This window comes from Camellia sinensis, chromosome 9, assembly GCF_055761805.1.
Source record: "Camellia sinensis isolate YWXY chromosome 9, ASM5576180v1, whole genome shotgun sequence".
Taxonomy (NCBI): domain Eukaryota; kingdom Viridiplantae; phylum Streptophyta; class Magnoliopsida; order Ericales; family Theaceae; genus Camellia; species Camellia sinensis.
In genome coordinates this window covers 46843898-46867551 of record NC_138969.1, presented here as the reverse complement: position 1 = coordinate 46867551, position 23654 = coordinate 46843898, and the positions used below count along the sequence as shown (strand labels likewise).

The 23654-nt window shown below is 38.5% G+C and overlaps 1 protein-coding gene across 1 annotated transcript in view; it reads right to left on the bottom strand.

Moving 5' to 3' along the window:
• Positions 1-23319, bottom strand: part of LOC114277280 (epoxide hydrolase 3-like) — a 56095-nt gene extending 32776 nt beyond the window's left edge. The window contains exons 1-2 of the mRNA XM_082888560.1: positions 22884-23319; positions 13490-13657 (exon numbers count right to left, since the gene is read on the bottom strand). Coding sequence (XP_082744686.1) covers positions 13490-13657; positions 22884-23168 — 453 coding nt within the window. The 5' untranslated portion in view covers positions 23169-23319. The remainder of the gene's footprint in view (positions 1-13489; positions 13658-22883) is intronic.
• Between the last annotated feature and the right edge of the window lie 335 nt (positions 23320-23654).

The following is a 23654-nucleotide window of genomic DNA, read 5'->3' as shown; positions in this document are numbered from 1 at the left end:
TGTTGTTTTAACGGCACGTAGTCCTCCGTTCGATGCCCCCTTTCTTCATGGAAGGTGCAACGGTACCTCGAGTTGAAGCCCCTCTGTGTATCCCAATTTTGCCGGGCAACGGACGTATGGCTCACCTCAGATTTCACTGAGGATGCGATAAATTGGGATCTTAAAGACTGTGGTGATTTCGGTTTGTGCCTTCAGCTTTCTCTTGGTATCTTCTTATTCGTTGCGAGGAGCGTTAGCTCGGTCATTCGCACGGCCTTTGTTCCTATCGTTGCAGTTAGCACCGCAATGTTATTCTCTAGCTCAGTTATTAGGGCGGTTATCCTCCTATCCCACTAAGTGAACCTTTCCAGTCACACATCTGTCCATCGCAACCAGATTTGCCTTCTCGGTTGTGGTAGTTGTTGTGGCATCATCCTCAACTCGGATGTGCTCATTGATTCGCTGCATAAAAGATTCCATGGTTGTGGGCTGATGCATCGTGAGCGAGTCTCACAGCCTATGTCCGACTGGAAGACCTCGCTTGTATTAGGCGATCGCCAAATTGGTGGGGCAATCGAGGATCTCATTGTAGGTCTCCCAATACTTGGCATTGTATGCTTTCAAAGAACCGCCCGACTCCATCTTGATACTCAGGAGGTGGTCAACCTCCTTCGGTGTTCGAGTATTGGTCTTGAATCTGGTGACAAAGGCTTTCGCTAGCTGCTGTCATCCCTCGATACTCCCCTCTAGGAGCCTTTCGAACCACTTCAAGCCCAGTTCTTCTAAACTTGTTAGGAATATGAGATACATCAAGGCGTCGTTATGTTGGTGGCCAGCCATTACTTGCCAGTAATGACTAATGTGTATGTATGGATCCGTTTTGCCGTCGTACAGCGTGAACTTAGGTTGGTGGAATCTGGCAGGGAGTGGTGTGCTCTCGATCTCTGGAGACAGTGAGGTAGCGGTAAGTCTTTCCAGCTCTTTGTCCATCTGTGCTGCAGCCACCACTCTAGGCGCCGGCATGGCCACCTCTTCACTGCAACGGATTTGGGGGCTCAGCCTTTGCAACGCCGAAACTCTTTGGGCCTTTTTGCGGTGAGCTCACTCCTCCAACACATCCATCAGGTCCCCCGAACGGAAAAAGTAAGAGTATCTCGACGTCGTCGATGGATGTAAAGGGCGGTAGCTACTGTCGCGTATGTAGGACCTCTCCACCGGTGGGTCGGAATCGCCAACTCCATAGCTTCTGGTGATGGAGAGAGAGGGTGCCCTATGTTGGCAATGACCGTCAGAGCGACAGGGTTGGGTGCGCTCACTGTGGTTGCCCACTCCAGAAATACCCTTCCCTGTGATTTGTCGCTTCAATGTCTCCATCTCAGCCGCTATCTTTTGAATGAGGGCGTCTTGGTCTCTAAGTTTGTGCTCCAGGCGCTGAACATGCAATTCTCCTTGCCGTCGGCAACCCTCAGGACTCTTTGAATGTTCAGTGCTCCTCGCGCGTTTGTCTCGCGCATCCCTAGGCTGCCCTCTAGAAGAGGTCTCTAGGCCAGCCATAGGTGAAACGGCAAGAAGGCCGTCTCTCCTTCGGATCGACTCTGGTGCGATGTCATCAACGATGGACAATGGTGTTTTATCGTTGTTTGCCATGGAAAATGGTTGAAAAAGCTTGGACAGTAAGGTTTGTCTGTCAATGACTTCCCATAGACGGCGCCAATTGTACGGGGAGAAATTACTCGTCGTTCTCCGTACTCCTTGAGTCCACGCCTCACGTAGCGTTGCTTAACCTGAGAACAGAAAGACAGTGAGCTGCCCAGCGGTGTGTTGCCCGATAAACCCTCTGACAATCAAGTCAGCACACTTGGAGAAGAAAAAAGAAAACAGGGCACTTTCTAAAGAGAGAGTATATCAAAAATAGTTTACCTCAAACGGTTACCTGCTCCTCATTTTCAAGACTGGCCATGTAGCCTCAGAGATTGTGGGCATACTACCTCTGCTGTCTTTTCCTGGACAAACAGCTGTGCGTCCCTCTACATTCCTAACACGTGTAGAGACCAAACCTCCAAATAGTTTGTGGCACCACCAAACGATATTGATGCATACTAGGAGTGGATTCCCCTCTTCTCGTCATTAGTCCACGTGGGATAATGAACTGATCTATTACTTGGCATAAACATCACGTTATACTGCTTAATGTCAAACCGGTCCAAACCGACCTATCAACGCCCCCCACTGTTTGGTATCTCGGCTACGCACTGCGGTCTGCCTTCACAACTCCAACCCAAACCGTCCATAGCTCGGCGCTCGCCTTTAGCCTGTTCGGCCAAGTCTGGTCCCACACTGTAATCTGCGTCGATCCGACATCATGTTCTGTGAAATCTTAGCTCGGCCCAGTATGTCCCGAACAACCCTAATCCAACGGTGCACCATATTTAGTGCGAATCCAATTCGGCCTCACAACAGACTCCAAGTCCTTTCACGACCCAACACTATATTCCGCGTTGGTGTAGCTCGGTCCATTGTTCGGCACAAATCTCCCTCTTACCCTTAACTTTTCAAACTAGAAATCCACACCCACCCCAACCACCACTTTTTATCACTATAGTCACCACATCCTCCACATCTGGCCATTTCCATCTACACCTTGCAACAACCTCTACAGTCCTACTTTACTTTATAACCACCACACTTCCAAACCTTTTTCACCCTGTGATCATTACCTTGTAGCCTCTTATTCTAATGACCAACACCTCGGCAACCTCTCTTCTCCCACTCTTTTTCTGCTTCTCAAACCTCCCCTATAGCTCCATTCACACCGCTCCATACACGCATGTGTGAAAAAAAAAGGGAGAGAGACAGAAAATAAAAAGAAATCTAGAGTTTCAAATTTAAGGTAATGTTTGGTAGAGTTCTAGAATTATGATTTGAGTATGGAATTGTATTTTGAATTTATGAGTTTTTGAATTATGATTTGAAAAGGGAAAATTTGTTTGGTTATGAATTTTGAATAGAATTTTGAAAAGAATTTTGAATTGAGTTTTGAATTTTTAGAATAAAATTTTAAATTAGAAAAGTTGTTTGATTCAACAATTTATAACTCATAGCTAAACACACAACTCAAAATTTTATTCAAAATTCATAACCAAACTCTTTTTAAAATTTAATTCAAAAAAATAATTATTGATAAAAATAATTTTTTTATTTAATTTTTTTTTTTAAATTCCGAAAATATTTTTTATGTAAAATATAAAAAAAATATATTATTTTTTGTTAAAAAAAATCAAAAACAAATTCCCATTGCCCACCAATTACCCACCCAAAAAAAAAACTGTTTCGGTTAACCGGCCGGACGTCTGGGGAGATGACCGGGTAAACCCAATTTGTTCTTTTCAAAATTCAAAATTCAAAAAACTCTCTGCTCTCCAAACATGATTTGAAATGAGATTTGAAATGTGATATTGAAATCAATTTTTGAAAACTTTAACTAAACAAAGCATTGAAAAATGTATTGGAATCATGTTTTTAGAGCTGTTCCAAACACAGCCTAAGGTTTTCAAAAAAAGAATAGGTGGCAGAAGCAATGAGACTAGAGGTGGCAGTAAAGGGAAGTAAATGGTGATTGTGAGTGGTGGCGGTGACGGTGAAGGTGAAGGTGGTGTTGGTTAGATTTAAATGGTGGAAAATGGATAGATGGAATGAGAACTAAGGGTTTTAATTTTTTAGAGTTTGAATAATTTTTTTGGTAATTTTAGATAAAGATAAAATTATAAAAAAAAAATTAAAAAAAAATGAGGTGTAATGAGATATTTTTACTGTGTAAATAAAAACACATGAAATCTCCTTTATTAAACAAACAAACAAACTAACTAACTAAATTCGCTTTCATTTTCTTTGAATTTATCAAATTGTCCATTTTTTTTTTTCCTTCTTCCACCCTCTGCAACTCTAATGGCCGGCACCACTACCATGGCCTGACCAGCCACCCTCAACTCCTTTCCCACCATGACTATCACTACCACCACTTTGTCGCTCTCCCATCACTCCCAACTCTTCTCTCCCCATCAAACAACCCCTTTCACCCAATCCCTAGTTATCATAACCACCCCTTCTCCTCAATCCCTCCCGCCACGACTCTAAACCCCTAACTCTCTTTTTTACGAAGTACAATTTAATGCGAGTGCTTCTTATGCTTGGTGCAAGTATCACTTGTTTAACGAATAATAAATAATAAATTGCGTCTACACTCTATGGTTTAATGAATTTCACTTTTATTCTTCTAGTTTACATTTTGCACTCTCCATCAATTAACGTTAACATATGAAGGGAGAACACTATTTTTAGTGTTCCTCATTTTTAAAACAATGTCAATGCTTTGTTTTCTTAAATCTCATTTTATTTAAGTGTATTATACTTGAAAGAGAAATTGAGAGAGTTGAGAGAGTAATATTGAAAGAGGTTTCTGTATTATTAACACTCTGATTACAAACCAAATGGAGGCTCCATTATATAGGAGAGCTGAATACAAACATCATTATGGTCTACATCACTAAAATAAGAAAAAGACACACCGAAAGGAAGTGGGCGGCCGAAAGAGGAGACACGCCGAAAGCATATTACATATTATATTATATACTAATTACATACTATATTATATTATATACTAAAGCTGTTAGAGTATAATAATATATACATATATTAATAAGTATATGAATATTATATACATATGTTAATATATTAACAGCCCCCCGCAAACTCAAGGAGGAGCAACCAACTGGAGTTTGGAGACAAGTTCAACGAAGCGGCCAGGAGAATGAGCTTTGGTGAAGATATCAGCAGGTTGATCAGCAGAGGAGATGGGAAGGAGATGGACAGTACCACGAGTAACGTGTTGACGAATAAAATGACAGTCAATCTCAATGTGCTTGGTGCGATCATGAAAAACATCATTGTGAGCTATTTGAAGAGCACTGTGATTGTCACAAAAGAGGGTAGTAGCACCAGAGGGGGAAACACCCAAGTCAGCAAGAAGCCAACGAAGCCAGAGCAGCTCCTGAGTAGTATCAGCAAGAGCACGATATTCGGCCTCGGTACTAGAGCGAGCAGTAAGAGATTGTTTCTTGCTGCGCCAAGAAATAAGAGAATCACCCAAGAAAAAGCAGAACCCGGTAGTAGAGCGTCGGTCAGTAGGGTCCCCAGCCCAATCAGCATCGGAAAAAGCACGAAGCTGGAGAGAGGACCGGGCGGAATAATGAAGTCCATGAAACAAGGTACCTTTGAGATAGCGAAGGATACGGACTAAGGCAGCATAGTGAGGGGTACGAGGAGCTGACATAAACTGGCTGACAATATGAACGGCATAGGCAATATCAGGACGAGTAACAGTGAGATAGACAAGGCTGCCAACCAGCTGACGATATAAGGTAGCATCAGAGAGAAGAGTGCCATCAAGAGGTGTAAGACGACTTTGAGGCTCCAGAGGAGTGGAGGCAGTCTTGCAATCCGTAAGACCAGCGCGGGTGAGAAGATCAGAGGTATACTTAGCCTGAGAGAGAAAAGACCCCGTGGAATCATGGAAGATTTCAAGACCCAAGAAATAGCTGAGAGGACCAAGATCTTTCATCTCGAAATGATGGCTAAGAAACTGTTTAAGGCATACAATACCATCAAGATCGTCACCGGTGATAATCATATCATCCACATAAAGGAGAAGCAAGGTGGTCCCTTGAGCAGTGTTGCGGATAAAAAGAGCAGTATCATAAGAACTAGAGGTGAAACCACAGTCATGAATAGTGGAGCTGAACTTGGCAAACCAAGCGCGCGGAGCTTGTTTGAGACCATACAGAGCACGCTGAAGTTTGCAGACTTTATGAGGGGGATAATTAGACCCAGGGGGAGGTTGCATGTAGACCTCCTCAAGAAGAACACCATTAAGGAAAGCATTTTTCACGTCCATTTGATAAAGATCCCAGTGTCGGGAGGTAGCAACCGCAATCAGGCTGCGAACAGAGGTGAGACGAGCAACAGGAGCAAATGTCTCTTCATAGTCAATACCATACTCTTGGTTGAAGCCTTTTGCAACAAGGCGGGCTTTGTAGCGCTCAATAGATCCATCAGAACAAGTTTTGATTTTGTAGACCCATTTGCAACCAATGGCAGTCTTGCCAGGAGGAAGATCAACAATGTCCCAAGTGTGAGTTTTGTCTAAAGCCTGCAATTCATCAGTCATAGCTTGCTGCCAAAGAGGATTAGAGCGAGCCTCACGATAGGAGGTCGGTTCATAAGTGGAAAAAGCAGTAGAACCAACAATAAAGTCACGAAGACGAGTAGAAGGTTGGGTTACCCGGTGTGGTCGAGTAGAGGCAAGAGGAGCCAGAGGGAGAGACTCACCAGGAGAGGAGGATCCCGAGGAAGCAAGAGCAGGACCATCAGAGTGAGCAGGGGCATGGGACAGACCAGAAGGCAAGACAGTCTCGAGAGAGGCCGGTAGGGGTGGTGGAGAGGCTGGCAAGGGCGAGGGAGGAAGGTCATCAGAGAACAGATCCGTGGAAGGGTCAGTAAAAAACAGAGAGGGTGAGGGAACAGACAAACGGAAGAGAGAGAGAGAGGAAAACATTTTGTGTTCCCAAAAGACTACATGACGAGAGATACGGAGGTGCTGGGAGAGAGGATCCCAACAACGATACCCCTTGTGTTCAATACCATACCCTAAGAAGCAACAAAGGCGAGAACGTGGTTCAAGTTTGGTACGTTCATGAGGTTGGAGAAGAACAAAACAGGCAGATCCAAAGACCCTAAGGGTGGTGTAAGGGGGACGGGTGCCATGCAGACGCTCATAAGGAGTGTGATTATGAATGACAGGTGTAGGGATACAATTAATAGTGTAAGCAGCAGTGAGAGCTGCCTCACCCCAAAAATGTTCCGGACAAGAGGAAGACAGAAGGAGAGCGCGAGTAGTGTCAAGGATATGTCGATGTTTCCGTTCAGCACGTCCATTTTGTTGAGACGTACCGGGACAGGAACGATGAGGTTGAGTACCATGATTCTGAAGAAAGGAAAGAAAGTCAAAATCTTTGTATTCCATGGCATTGTCGGAGCGAAAAATCTTAATATTTTTAGAAAATTGAGTTTTAACCATTGTAGCAAAATTGTAATAAAGTTGTTTGAGCTCAGAGCGATTTTTCATAAGAAATAACCAGGTAAAACGGGAAAAATCATCTATAAAAACAACAAAATAGCGTGCGCCTCCCATAGTAGGAGTAGGAGAAGGTCCCCAAATATCAGAATGAATGAGATCAAATGGTGCAAGAGAAACAGAGTCACTTTTATTAAACGACAAAGCAGGTTGTTTGGCAAGTTGACAGGACACACAATCTAACACATCAGAACTTACATGACCTAAATGACCACTGGAAATTAGAGATTTTAAACGACCAATAGAAAGATGGCCTAAACGATAATGCCAAAGCTGAAAAGGAGATAAAGGAGGAGCAGTGGTAGCAGTGGTAGTAGTGGTAGTAGTGGCAGGAGCTGTGGTAGTAGTGGTAGTGGTAGGAGCTGTGATCGGAGAGGAATCTGGAACGTGAAGATGGATGAGTTCGTAGAGACGTCCATGCTTACGGCCTATCCCAAGAGTTTGCCTCGTCCGAGGGTCCTGCACCAAACAACCAGTACGGGAAAAGGTAACAGTTAGACCATGCTCACATAATTGACTAATGGAGATAAGATTTAAAGTATGAGCAGGCATAAGATAGACATGGGATAAAGATAAGTGAGAGGTTGAAACAGAACCAACATGACTTACAGACAGAAGAGACCCATCAGCAGTATGGATAGAAGGAACTTGAGGAGGAGAAGATAGAGGAGTAAAAATAGTAGGGTCAAAGGTCATGTGATTACAACAAGCGGAATCAAAGTACCAAGAAGTGTTACCTGCGGTGACAGATAAAGCAGTAGATGGAGGAGTACTGGAATTCTGCAAAAAATGTTGAAACATGGCTGCGACATCGGTTTGAGAGAAGACGGGAGTGGAAGGGTCTATAAGGACAGAGGAAGGTAAATCCTCGGAGGCAGCAGCAGCAGTGCGTTGAGCAGGTATTGGTTTAGACGGAGTCCCAGAACGGTGAGAGTGGCTGCGAGAAAAATTCCCGGTGGAAGGACCATTGCGAGAGGCACGGGCGGGATTGCGGAAGCAATCTTGCTGGAGATGACCAGGGCCAGTCTTGTTGCAAAACCGACAAAGACGAACTGGACAATTAACCAGAAGATGAGTCGATGGAAGATTGCGGTTGTGACAGTAATTGCAGGCATTGGACCTCTGTGGTGAAGGTAAGGAAGGAGAACTTCGAATCTGGGGAGTGGCAAGAACAGAGTCCACAGGGTGTGGATGGAGAGTACCAAATCTAGTTTCCTCGGACAACAGTTCTGAAATTGCTTGCTCAAGAGTAGGTAAAGGAGTTCGATGAAGGAGAGATGCGCGTACTGTCTCAAAGCGAGGAGTGAGAGCCATGAGAAACTGAACCAAGCGCTGTTGGTCACGGTAAGTAGTAAACAAGGTAGCATCCTTAGTACAGCCCCATGGAGGTTCAGAAAGAGCGAGCTGATCCCAAGCATAATACATTTGGGAGAGAAAATCATTGATGGTTTGAGTGGTTTCTTGGCGCATACCGTGAAGATGACTCAGAAGCTGATATTGGTGAGCAAGGCCAGTAGTCTGATAGCGTTCGTGTAAAAAATCCCAGATAGCTTTGGCAGGAGAGGAAGCAGAGTCAAGTTAGAACCGACCAAACTGAAGGCTGATAGATGTAATAGAAGTATTGCGAAACCAAGTGATGATCTGATAGTTTTTACTATCCCAATCTTCCAGTCGGTCGATATATTTGGCAGCGGAGTCCGTGGCAGCGGAATCTGTGGTCTCGGGAACGGGTTTGCACACATCCCCAGTAATGATGCGCCAAAGTTTCTTTCCTTTGAGGAAGCCAGACATAGCTTGTGCCCATAGGACATAATTAGTCCCGTCAAGAATAGCGGAAATAGGGTGGGTAGTGGAGTCTAGGCGATCCATGAGAGAAAAATAGCACAAATGAGGTAGAATCTGGAAAAACTGAGGTTACCAGTGAATTCAGAAGGTCGAAATTAGTCAGAAAAGGAGTGAACTGACCAAAAATATGACCAGAAAGGCCGAAAATGGAAAAGTCAACGAAGTTGGTCAAACAGGATAGGCGCGGCGCACGTTAGCAGAGAGTGGCGCGGCGCACGTTAGCAGGCGAGAGACACACGGCGCACGGAAGCAGCTAGGGCTGACGTCGGCTGACGTCAGAAACACGCGGCTCACGTTAGCGGATGAGGCCGGGGCGCACAATAGCACCGGACAGTGTAGGAGGCGCGTAGAGCGCGTCTGAACCGAGTGAGCGCGTGGCCGAACGTTCTGGCGGCGCGTGAAGGCGCGTGCGGCGGCAGATGATGATGAATCTGGTGGCGTTGGCTTCGTCGTGAAGAGACGAAGGTGATGGTACTGTCCAATCTGTGTATTAGGTAAGGACGAGGTACGCAGTAGTGATGCAGAGACTTAGGACACACACCTGTGCTCTGATACCATGAAAGAGAAATTGAGAGAGTTGAGAGAGTAATATTGAAAGAGGTTTCTGTATTATTAACACTCTGATTACAAACCAAATGGAGGCTCCATTATATAGGAGAGCTGAATACAAACATCATTATGGTCTACATCACTAAAATAAGAAAAAGACACACCGAAAGGAAGTGGGCGGCCGAAAGAGGAGACACGCCGAAAGCATATTACATATTATATTATATACTAATTACATACTATATTATATTATATACTAAAGCTGTTAGAGTATAATAATATATACATATATTAATAAGTATATGAATATTATATACATATGTTAATATATTAACAATACTCAATAATTTTATTTTAGTAAGTCCCATTTTAAAGCATTAAAACTATGTAACTGCGAGTGAGAGCAATTTGTGATATTTGTATGATTATATCTTTATAGTATTTTTCCCTTTCTTTATTTAAAACATAATAATTTTATCAGATAAATTACCCTAACCTCACTTAAATTATAAATTCGCATAATAAATTGATCTATGTCATTAAAGATCCGATGAAAAGGCTACAATATTTACTGATGTTACACAAAATGTTCAATTAAATAACCACTTTAAACTTTTCTTTATTTAAAACATAATTAAATTGTTGTATTTGTTTATTTAATATAACAAAAATGAAAGGAGAGAGAAGGGAGATAGGGTGAATCAAGGGAGGACGATAGAAGGGGAAGAGATGCAAGAGGGAGAGAGTGGAGGCAAAGATGGAAGGGCTATATAATGGAGCCATTGAGGGGTTGCGGTGGATGGGTTGTGCGGTGGAATAGTTATGGTGGAGGGGTTGTGTGGTGTTGTATTGAAGAGGCATAATGTCTATTTGGTGGAGGTGCTGTGTAGTAAAGAGGGTTGATTGATGGTGTTGTGTGGTGTTGAAAAGGAACGAGAGGTAGGGTAGCATGTGGTGTTAGATAAGGGAAAAAGGGGAGCGGGGAAGGGCGGAGGGATACGTTTTTTGTGGTGTTGGAGGGAAGATGGTGAAGTAGCGGTAGTGGCGTGGCGTGATGTGGTTGGAGAGAGATGGAATAAAGAGAATAGAGACATAAGAGAAGAAAAAAATAAAAAAAGATTTAATGGGTAAAAAAGTTATTTGACACAAATATATAATTAATTCTATTTAAGACAAATATTATTAGAGGATGGTATGTGTAAATTATGTTAAAATTATGGAACTAACGATAATTTTTTCAAACCTTATGGAAAGACGTCAATTTAATTTTTCCAACCTAGTTTGACACAAATATGATACAATGATGGTAAATAGTAGTATTAGGGAGATAAACCTAAATTGGCGTAGACTAATATAGTAAATAGAGATATAAATCTCCTTAATTTGACTAACGAAATGGTCTTGGATAGAACTGAATAGAAGAAAAATTCATACAGCCGATCCCATTTGATGAGACTTAAGGCTTGGTTTAATTTAGTTTAGTTTGGTTAGTTTGACACAAATATACAAGGCTAAATAGTAATTTGACATAAACATGTAAGGGTAAATAGTAATTTGATGCCATTCATTAATTCTGTTAACACCTCTGTTACTGGAGGGAGACATGTATAATTACGTTAAAATTAATTATAATTTTTTCAAATCTCACCCAAAAATGAAAGTTAGAAGAGCTTGCTATATGTGTTAGCAATTGCTTATTAATTGAAAAAAAGCTAGTTTATGATGGCAGATTTCTATGGTTCAAATTTGATTCCATTGAAATAGCTTTTCCAGCAAATGATTAATCTGCCCTAATATATAGTAAAGTGCAGAAGCTAAAACCACCACTCTCTCCCCTTCCCAATAATCTGTTCTCTTTTTTTAATTTATTTTTATCTCATGAGCAGTAAATAAAAATTGCAACAAATACACTGGCACAAATTTTCAAAGCAGAAAAGAGCTATAGGCAGCTCCATAAGCTGCACCAAACATCTTGCACATAAATTTCAAGACATACAGAAGAACTACAAAATTATTCTTCCTTTGATAATGCCCAACATAGTTAATTATTATTCATGTCACAATTGGCACAATTGTGACTTCAAACTCCTCAAATGTATTCTTGAGCTCCAAACCAAACCTCTCAACACATTTCAAATTACAACAACAAACCAACCCTTGAATATTTGAAATCAACTATGCTTACTGAGGAAGGTGAGGATTAGTTGGTTCACCTGATCAGGGATTTGATCCTGAACGAAATGGGTTCCTTCAGGCAAGTACGTTATCTCCAAATCAGGGACAAACGTTTTCACCTGTCCGCTCCTTATGTAGTCCTCGATTCCTGGAAATTTGAAAACATAATCCTTCTCACCCATGATCAGCAATGCCGGACATTCAACTTTTGTAGAACTCTTCACCAAGCGACCTGTAAAAGAACATATCAGCAAACCTATATTATTAGATGGTAGTTGGTTAGAAATCAGTCAGCCAAACTGGTTCAAAAGTTTTAATTAGTCGAACTTTTGTTTGGTCACATAAGTTATCTATATACCATGGTTTGAACACACTATAAATAGTTAAGTTGAAGGTCTTTGGTGCTCAATACATTCATGGCTTGTCAATATATCATAGTGTGTAAACCATGTGACGTGTAGTGTTGATTGGTCTGGGTAGTTATCAAGGTATGACCTAGAAAATCTTTTGTTTTCAGTATGTTGATAGATACTATGAAGGAGCATGAAGAATGAATGTTTCAGACTCAGATTTGATTGTTACCCTGTTGTTGATTAGTGTGGTGATCTTGATAACTGCCAGTCTACATTCAGGCTACGGAGCACGGATACAAACACACGACACAACAATTTCCAAAAAAAATGTAAGACACATCACGTGGGGGGACAGACAAAATATATAAGTTTCTATATTTATTATATATCATATTTACAAATATATCTTTCAAAGATAATAAAAAAAAAAAATGCAACATAACATTAACTTTTACAAATATACATGTTTTCTTTTATCTTTGTTTCCTATCTCCGAAGTATATTGTTCAAACTTATATAATTAATCTATGTGTGTTCAAATGATGGACATGTGTGCCCTCCTCCAAGTGTTCAAAGAGTGTTCAGGTCTAATTTTTTTTTTTCAAAAATATGAATGTTTTGGATAAGTGCAAGTGCTGGACACAGACAATCCACGAACACATAACCCTCTTAGAAGTGTCTGTGCTTCATAGACTCTAGGTTTCGTGCTCTTATGAGTAGAAGGTGTGGCATCCTAGTCCAGTTGATGCCCTGTTGATACAGCCATAGGCTTTAGCTCGCATTGTAGACAAAAGGGGAGTGAAGGAAGACGGCAGGGGCCTATATTTTCTTGACTAATGTGAACACAGGGCAAAACCATTTTACCTGTAAGGAACTTGCAGGGCAGTGCGAAATCCAGATTTCGTATACAAACCTCCATAGGCTTCAAGATCTTCCTCCGTGAACCATGGGGGAAGAGTCTGGTTCCACCAAATCCATAATTTCTTGATTTTCTCCAGCTATTGGTATTTCACTTTTGGAGAAGAGAATGTAGACATTTTGCACAATTGTTTTGGCATCAAGACGGCCAAAATCAGCTTCAGCTTGTCCAGGTTCCTAGCATTGAGATTACAAACATCAAATTGCAAGCAGTTAAGATTGTTTCTTCAATAACCCAGAGAGGTAGTTTGGATGGTCAATCGCCCAGGTTCCCATCCATAAGCTCTGAGGTTCCAAATCCCCTCGCATTTGCCCAGTTCGTAGGCTTAGGTTGGGGGTGGCCTCTGTACCTCGAGTTTACACACCTGGGTTGGGTCCAAAAGACCTTGCCTAGGCTGAGTTCTCAGTCATAAATAAAAAATAAAATGAAAGGATTGTTTCTTCAATTCTAAGCAAGCAAACTGATGAAGTTACTACATACCCTCCACCTTGAGATATAGAAACCTTCAGGCAGGTGTTTGTCGAATGTAGTGGAACCTGGGGGCAAAAATGGCACACCCATAGTTATGATTCCTAAGACCCTCTCTGGGTAGAGAAGGGCAAAATAGTAAGCAGGCCAAGCCCCAAAATCTTTAGCAACGAGAAAAACCTATGAATAAAATGCATGAAAGAGACTGGAAGCAAAAAAGGATTAAATGTTATGTTACATGGACTTGGTATAAGTATCGAGTGCGAATGCATGTCCAAACATCAAATCTTCCTAAATCTAAAGCTTAGAATCGTGAGATATGCATCAAAACGTTAAATATGGGTATGGAAACACGTCTTACACACTTACATATATTGCATCTGTATAATGTTTTTAAATGTAAATTATTAAAAAATGTATTTCAAAATAAGATTTAGGGAAATATGGAATTCCTACCTCTCGTTTGTGTGGGAAGTCAGAAATGTTAATTTACTAATAAATATGAGCATATTCTTCTTCAAAAGTCACAGAAAATTAGAATATCCAAATATCTAAATTGAAAACAGGTGTAACATATATCCCACACCTTTACCCCAATAGACATGGGCACACTAGGGGAAGTAGAAGCAGACATATAACACAGGTTACACTTGATGTGGAATTAACTTTTGATAATCATCCCATGATGTTTGGTAGAATGCAGAAGGTTTCTAGCCTTTAAAAACATTTTCTTATGATTTTGAGATTGCCTCTAGTTTCTTAATGTTTGAGTACAATTATAAAAATAGCTTGGAAAGCCAATTATAATTGAAGAAAATATTCAGGTTACTATGACAAGATGTATATCCAAAAAATTGTGAAAGAAACTCCATAGTCCTGTAATTTGTCCTAGGGATTTTTGGCCATAACTCCTTCCTAGAGACCCTTTTTTCTTGAAAAGGACAAACTCTAATTTTTTTGGTTCATAAACTCCTCCAAAATAAAGAAATCTTGTAAGGACAAAAAAATTTAGATTTATACTGTGTAAGAAATTTACCTCTTCACACACACACACACTCTTTCTCTCCCTCAGTCTGTCTTAACTCTCTCTCTCTCTCTCTCTCTCTCTCTCTCTCTCTAAGAACTCTCTCCACCACCACCATTACCATCTCCACTACCACGACCACTATTGTTCCACCACCTCCACCGTCTCCACCATCACTGTCTCAACTACTGGTGCTGCTTGTCACCACCACCACCACCACTGTCTCAATCACCGCTGCCATTCGATGCGACTATACAAAAGAATGAAAAGAATTATTTGGCTTTTCCATGAATGAGGTAGAGACCATGTATATACTATGTTACACGGACTCTTTAAAATAGATCAAATACCCGTGTCGGACACCCGACACTCGGACAAGGGTATGGGATATGCTAGGAAGCACGGATACGGATACGGGATATGGATACGATACGATACGGATACGGCGATACGACAAAATTTGAAAAACTAGGATACGGGTACGGCAGGGATACGTTCGTAAAAAATATTATTTTAACAATTTTTAGTAATGCAGTATGCATAAAAATAAAACCTAAAGCAAAAGATAACTTGATAAAGAAGAACGATTCCTATAAAACTAAGAGTCTTCAAGGTCAATAGTTTCAACTTGTTCCCCTTCATCATTGAATATCACAAGACCTTAACTAAAACCAAAAAACCATTCTTAAATAAAAATTTCAGCAAATATACTTTTTTAAGTCATCAATGGTAGCCTAGGAAGCACGGACACGAATATGGTGATATGGGGATGTGGATATGGCGATATGTCAAAATTTGAAAAAGTACGATACGGGTACAGCGGGGATACATTCATAATTTTTTTTTTTTATATAATTTTAATAATGTAATATGCATGAAAATAAAACTTAAAGTAAATTAATAAATAAGGAGAGGGATTCCTATTAACCTAAAAGTGCTCAAACATTCATAAAACATGCAAAACTAAAAGCAAAAGTAAATGCAAATGCAAATTAAATATCATCCTTACATGCCAACACCAAAAAAAAAATGAGAGCAGAGAGAAGAAACGTGAGAGAGTGAAAAAGCGAGAGAGAAGTGAGAGAGATAACAAGGATACATCAATTTGACAAATTCTATTACTTTAACTCTCACTATATTGCTCTTATCAAAGAACTAAACAAAATATTATAAGTAATATATAACTTCGAGTATTCGATACTTCAAAATTAATAAAAAATTAATTAAGAAGTATCTGATACTTTTAAGAAGTATCCGATACGTATCCGCGAGTATCCGAGGAGTATCGGTATCCGATAAGTATCCGATACGGATACGTCACCCTTTTTGAAGTATCCGTGCTTCATAGGGGATATGTGTCGGATACTTTTCAATGGATACTTCTTATATAATTATATATAACACAATTATTATATGTGCATATTATTGTATAATTACTATAAATGTCATTTTGACACTATAAGTTACATATAGTACCATTTTATTTCACATATTAGATTAAAAATAAAAAAATATAATTTTTTTTTTCGAGTCCGCGTACCCTTAAACTTAAGATTTAATAAGTCCGACCTGTAGATACATACCCGCACCCGACACCTATACCCGAGTCTATGTAACATAGTGTATATATATAATAGATTCATGATACAATTTAGGAAACGATATAAATAAGGAAACGACACTAAACCAGTGATTGACACAATCATAGATTATATACATAATATTAAAAATAAAAAGATTCTATGTACTCTAATTTCTATATTCAACACTCCCCCTCAAACTGGTGTGAAGATATTCAACAATCACAGCTTGTCAACAGATGACTGGAAGAAGCCGAAAAAAACTCAACGACTAGTCCAAATAAATGCTACCAAACAAATCTGGTAGTCCACTAAATAAAAAAGGCCAAAAAGTGCTTAATACATTAGCACCAATGCCAGGAAAAATTCAACGGCTAGTCCAAATAAATACTACCAAACAAATCTAGTAGTCCACTAAATAAAAAAGGCCAAAAAATGCTTAATACATCAGCACCAAAGCCTGAAAAAAAACTCAACAGCTAGTCCAAATAAATGCTACCGCACAAATCTGGTAGTCCACTAAATAAAAAAGGCCAAAAAGTGCTAAATACATCAGTATCGCACTCTAAAAAGGGAAAAAATAGAGACTGAACTGCCATAGAAGAAACTAACCAGAAAGGGAAAGTATTATGCATATATCATGGTGATATACCATGTGAACCACCTAGCCCCATCTGGCACACAACCCAAGTGGCCCCCTTGGCGCACTTTCTAATAAGCCGCCCTGTAGCGCACTCAGTCATCTGTTGCCATCATCGTTTAGCACCACGTCATAAGTTATATGTGTGCCACACTTGCTAGTTCCTGCAACGGTCCGGCATGACCCCTTAAACTATCTCAACATTGATTCCGGTTGATCTCTACAATGGTCCGACATGACCCCTTAAACTGTCTCGACATTGATTCCGATCAGTTCTTACAACGATCAGGCTAGGAACTGACCGGAATCAATGTCAGGACAGTTTAAGGGGTCATGCCGGACCGCGGCAGGAATTGACAAGAATCAATGTCAGGACAGTTTAAGGGGTCATGTCGGCCAAGGGGGAGACTTGGGTTGTGCGCCAGATGGGCTGGCTTAGGTGGTTCACATGGTATATCACCATGCTCACCATGATATATGTATAATATCCCCCCTCAAACTCAAATAGGTTTGAAGATAGGAACCTATTTGAGGTTGAAACAAAGGGAAAGACAGAGTGGAGCATAAGCACAAAAAAAAAAGAATTACCAGTAAAAAAAAATATGATTGAGATATCTGGGATAGGAATAAACTAGTAGATAGAGGAAGAGATCACCACGAAGTGATACTGAAAGAAAATATAACAATGGAATGGGTTGAGGTCTGGCGGGCGGGCGGTGGGTGAGCAAAATTACTAAGTACTTAACCTACCTTTGATATCAAAAAGAATGAAAAGAATTATTTGACTTTCCCATGAATGAGGTAGAGACCATGTATATATATATATATATAATAGATTCATGACACAATTTAGGAAACGATATAAATAAGGCAACGATACTAAATCAGTGATTGACACAATCATAGATTATATACATAATACTAAAAATAAAAAGATTCTATGTACTCTAATTTCTATATTCAACATATACCACCGGCAACCGCCATCGTCATCCTTCGCTTCCAAGACCTCAAATCTGAGATTGATGACCTTAGATCTGAGATCTATCATCTCAGATCTATATTCTCTCCCTCTCTCTCTGTCTCCTTATAATGCTCTATTTTTCAGACAGTAAAATTTTACTCTAATTTGAACCAAATCTAAGGCAATATATGTGCTCTCTCTATCTCTCTATTTCTATCTCTCTATATGTATATATTTTTATTTTAGTTTTTTTTTTGTTGTCATTATCAGTTTGAATATTGATTTTGAGATCTCAAACGAAAATCTTATTTTAGTACGTTCAATAGTGAAATACTAAAACTTTACTGTTAACGATATTAATTCGATGTTCTGACTGATTACTCATTTAATATCTATATGAATAATGGTAATAATTATAGTAAATGTGGTCATCAGTGATAACAATGGCAAAAATTCACTATTTATATATTTAAAGTAAATAGTAAAATTTTATTGTCACCAAAGAATCGTGCCTGAAAATTTTTGCCGACCGACAGTGGTCGCAGGAAAATTGTCGCCAACCAAGGTGATCAACGGTGGCCGGCGGTGGACGACAATGGTCAGTGGTGGTTGTGGTAATCTAAGAAAATGAGAGAAATTGAAGGTATCATTGTCATATTTTTTAAATATTTTGAACTTTGTCCTTAAGGAATTAAATATTTTTAGCTTGTCCTTTTGGCAATGAAATTTGAAATTGAGGGACATATTACCAACAACCCCTTTGTCTTATGTGTCAATTTGATCATTGTAATTCTAATCGCATCAATTTTACTCCTGATCTTTCACATTGTGTTAATTTAATCAAATTGATAACTTATTTTAGAAATTGTACTGAAATCAAGGATAAAATAATCCATTTACTCTTTTCAAAGTTTTTGATTAGCGAGTAGTTCTATTTCCACACTATCATCCCACTATTTTTTTTTATAACACACATTTAATTTTTTTCATAACACATTTATATCCCTTGATCAAATTACTATTTCAGACACCCTACACACAACCAGCCACTGTCGTCCTTCCTCTACCGCCCACTCCCCACATCCAGCTGCCGTCACCAGCCACCTCCACCTCCATGTCCCCCCTCCCTAACCACCATTGCAGCCTCCATAGTCCCCATTGTAGGGCCCCCCAACCCTGCTGCCCCACCACACCTCGCCCTCGCTATCACTACCTCCACGTCCCACCACCGTTGAAGCCCAAATCCCTTGCAACCCCCTACTCGTAGTCAGAGAGAGAGAGAGAGAGAAATTGAGATCAAGGGTTTGGTTTGAAGGTGAAGGTGAGGTGGAGGAAGAAAGAGGAGGGGGTAACCGCGGGTTGGGGAAGGTGGAAGAGGGGTGGGGGATGGGTTGGAGAGGGGGGACGACAAGAAAGGGTGGCCGCCAACGCCAACGGTGGTTAGGCTATGGTTAGTTAGGATTTGCAAAATAGAGAAGATGAGGGTATTTTGATAATACAGAAAATTAATAGTGTAGATTGAGAAGAAAAAAATTAGAAAAATTCAAATTGAGTGTGGTTTGAGCAATTGGTATGTACAGGGTGGGCATTGGTCCGTTGGCCCGGTCGGCCCGGCCCTATTTTTTTAGGATTTGGAAAGGTTGTTTTAGCCCATAGGACTAGAATGGGTCAATATTTTCAGTCCAATATATTAATGGGTTTAGTTTGGGATTTATACTTCTCGGCCCTACCCGTTATTAAATTAATTAATTATAATATACTAATATATATTTTTTGTTGGGATTTGAGTTTTATCTTTGTTGATTTTATTGAAACTCACATTTGTGGTAATAATATATGTTATTATTGTTGATGACATAAATTTTTTTTGACTTTTTATATGACTTCTTAAAATTATGTAAGTTCTGTTGGTATAATATTATATTTAAAAATATATCACTATTATTTTTTTGAAAATAAGTATGATAAAATCATACGACTAAATTTAATATATAAATTTTTTTCTTCATATATGATCTATAATAAAGGGGCCTCAGCATTAGACACAAAATTTTTTAATTTATAATGATATTAGTATAATGTGATTGAATTTAATTATAGAATGTTTTAAACTTTTTTAGGGAAATTTATTAGAAAATCTTCTTTCAAATACTTGTATCTCAATTAGCCCATAAGATATTCTTATATTCCAATAAATCCTATTATTTTAAACATTTGATTCACCAAATCCTAATTCTCATATTTAAGGTAATTTATAGATAATTTTACCATTACAAATATTTTTTAAACCCTTAGCAACTTGGTGTGCACTATTTTGGACTATTTTGAATGTTCTATGATGAGAACATTTACATTAAATAAATTTGACAGTGTGAATGTTTACATCATGGAATATTTAAATTGTCAATGTGAACAATAATGCGGATTTCACCATATTATTATTAAGAGTATTTTGATAATAATGTCACCTATAGGAATTATTGGAACATGAGAAAATAATTTGGACCAAGTAGAATATAAGTATGTGAAGAAAAATTTATGAATAAATACCCTTTTTTTAGGGTAAACTACCAATAGATCCTAATAGTTGGACTTAATTCCCATAAAGTCCTATTAAAAATAATTTCTAATAAAATCGTCATTAAAAATAATTTTTTATGACGATTTTTTTACACATATCGCTAAAAATTGACAATTAGTGTTTTTTTTTGTTACGATTTTTATAAATTGTCACTAAAAATTACAATTAGTGACGTTTTTCTTGACAATTTTCAAACTATCGCTGAAAGTTGAAAATTAGCGATTTTTTTTGTGACGATTTTTTAAACTGTCGCTAAAACTTATAATTAGTGACATTTTTGTGACAATTTTCAATTTATTGCTGAAAATTAACAATTAATGAAAAATTTTAATAGTGTTTGATGAAAAATGTCATTAATTATTATAAGACCTATTGGACAATAAGTCTACCAATTAGGACCTACCTGTAAGTTCTCTTCTTTTTTTAATTGATTTCATAATTTGTTTTTTAAAATAAAAGGGGAATTTATTATAAAATCCTCTTTCAAGTATTTGTATCTCAATAAATTTTATTATTTTGAACATTTGATCCACCAAATCCTAATTATCATATTTAAAGTATTTTATGGACAATTTTACCTTTACAAATATTTTTTAAACTCTTAGCAATTTGGTAATATGAACATTCATATTAAATAAATTGGCAGTGAGAATGTTCACATTGACAACGTGAATGTTGCAAGATTGGAACATTCACACTGTGAATATTAATGTGTTCCACCCTATTATTATTAGGGGTATTTTGGTAACTATATGTCACCTATAGGACTTATTAGATTATAAGAAAATAATTTGGACGAAATGTAACCTAAGTAGGTGAAGATAGATTTATAAATAAATGCGCTATTTTTTTTTTAAACATATAGCCCGATACTTGAGATTTATAATTATTTTTTGAGTCAGGCTTGACAGATCTAGAGACCTTATGTTAGGACCGGGCCGGCCTTACGCAAACACAAATTCCCTTATAAGGAACTTACCAATAAGCCCCATATACAAAGTTCAAAACTCATCTAATCCCAAAACAAAATACTAGTACCAATTAGTCTTATATATTTTTAATTGTTACCAAAAAATCCTTTTTTTTTTTTTTTTCTTCTTTTTAAATTTACAGATGCTGTTACATCAACTACCGTCGGACTTCCGTCAGACGGTCACTGAAGACTCACCGGAATGTTCAACATCACCGAGAAGTCGCCAAAGTATCGCTGGAAAGTCGCTGGAGTATCTCCGGGAAGTCGCCGGAAGTTCACCGGACTGTATGAACGCCAATGGAAGTCACTGGAATGTCCAGAACGTTCGCTGGACGTTAAGAACATCATTGGAGACTCATTGGAATGTCCAGAATATTACCCCAAAAAAAAATAAATGGAGAAATTATAGCGAAAAAACATAGTAAAATGTGCTAAATATTGATACACTAAAAAAGAAAAAAAATGTAATGACAAAAAACAGCAACAATGGGAAAAACATATGTTATTTTTCAATTTTTGTAGGGTTTAAGCAAATAATCTCCAATATTGATCAAGCTGAAAAACAAGTTTTGAAACTGTAAAATGTTACAGTTTTAGAGCAAAAATCTATTAAGTATTTATCCTTATTAATCAAACTAAAAAACATGTTATGAAACTGCAAAATTTTACAGTTTTAAACCATGATTCATTTCAGCACCAAAAAAAAAAATTGAAATTGCAAAATTTTATAATTTTTACCGCTTGTAACTAATACTCGAAAATAACTTATTTAGAATTTGAAAATTTTCTCCATTAAAACAGAAAAATAGACTTGTGTAATAGAAAAAAGGTAGAAAAATTGAGAAATCAAAGAAAAGAATAGATATAGAAAGAATATTGTACTCCGGCAACTATTTTTTGTTTAGATCTAGTCGGATCTCATATAGATCTACTCATCAGATTTGAGTAGATTTACTCATCTTCTTCGCTGCCGATGAGGATGAAGTCACAGGTTGATGTTGATAGTTGGTGGTTGCCGGTGAACCCCAATCAATGGTGATCGTCGGTCACCGGTGACTATATATTAGAAAGAGAAAGTGAATAAGAAATGTGTGATCACCGGTTGTCGTCCATGTCAAACAGAAGGAGAGGAAAACGCAGAAAAAAAAGAAAGAGATGAAAATGTAAAGAACGAGGCAAAAAGCAGAGAGAGAGAGAGAGAGGAAAAGTAGAACTTTTGGGTCCACTCAAAAAGTTGTTGGATTAAATAATGTACACATATTTCAAACAGGACTTGTGGGTAATTTTCCCTTCCCTTATTATGTATGTCGGCCCAGCCGGACAAATGCCCACCCATTACTAGAGTAGTGAATTTCCCTCGAGTGGTTGATGATGTCTAACTTGAAATGATATGTATATCCCCCATTTCAATGAATCATTTTATTTTTAATTTCCATCAAATTTCTTATCCGAGTTTATCAACTAATATAATGTAAAATTTAAATGACAATTAATAAAATTGAAACTAGACCAAATTAACATAAGATACAGGAACCACGACTATAATTTGCCCCAAAATTTACTTTTCTTTTCCTTTCCTCTACTATTTTCTCTGCAACCAAACAAACACAAAGTAACTGACAACGAAGAGGAGTTCCGGGATACCTTTGGAATGCTTAGGGCATCAAGGATCGCGAGGAGGTCAGTGATGAGGTCACCCAAGGCGGCATTTTTGGGTTCGGGCGGTGGGTCGGACAGCCCGTACCCTCTGTAATCGGGCGCGATCGCAAGGTAACCGGCGTTGGAGACGGCAATCATCTGGTGGCGCCAGGAGTACCATATCTCAGGAAAGCCGGGGAGGAAGACCACAACCGATTGGCCCGACCCGATCTCAGCTACATGGAGCTTCAGACCTTTTACTTCAACGTACCGGTGCTCAATCTCATCCATTTTTGAGTTGAAAAATGATTTGGACCACTAAAAAAATATTTCTAATGTACTTCTAATTTGTCTTCTTCTTCTCTTATTTTTATCTTTTACTTCACTATTTTTTTTTTTTAATTTCCGGACAGCTCATTAGAGCTGTACGGAATGACCTCTAATCAAAGGTGTGTAGCAAGATTGTTTTGAGTTTGAAAGAGAGAGAGAGTAGATACGTATAGTGAGAGAAAGAGAGTGGAATTCAGCAGAGAGAGAGATTCTCAAGCCAGGGACGACAGGTTTCTTTCAATTTTTTATTTTTTATTTTATTAAATTGGTTCAATGATTATGGACATTTTTTTCAAAAATTATAACTTGTGATTCATGGTCTTTTTTATATTCTTATAATTTTTTTAAAATTATCTTTAATGTAAAATAATTATTACTTTTATCTTCTTTTTTCTGTAAGTTGTTTAATATAGAAATAATTAAAATAATTAAGGTATTGTTTGGCAT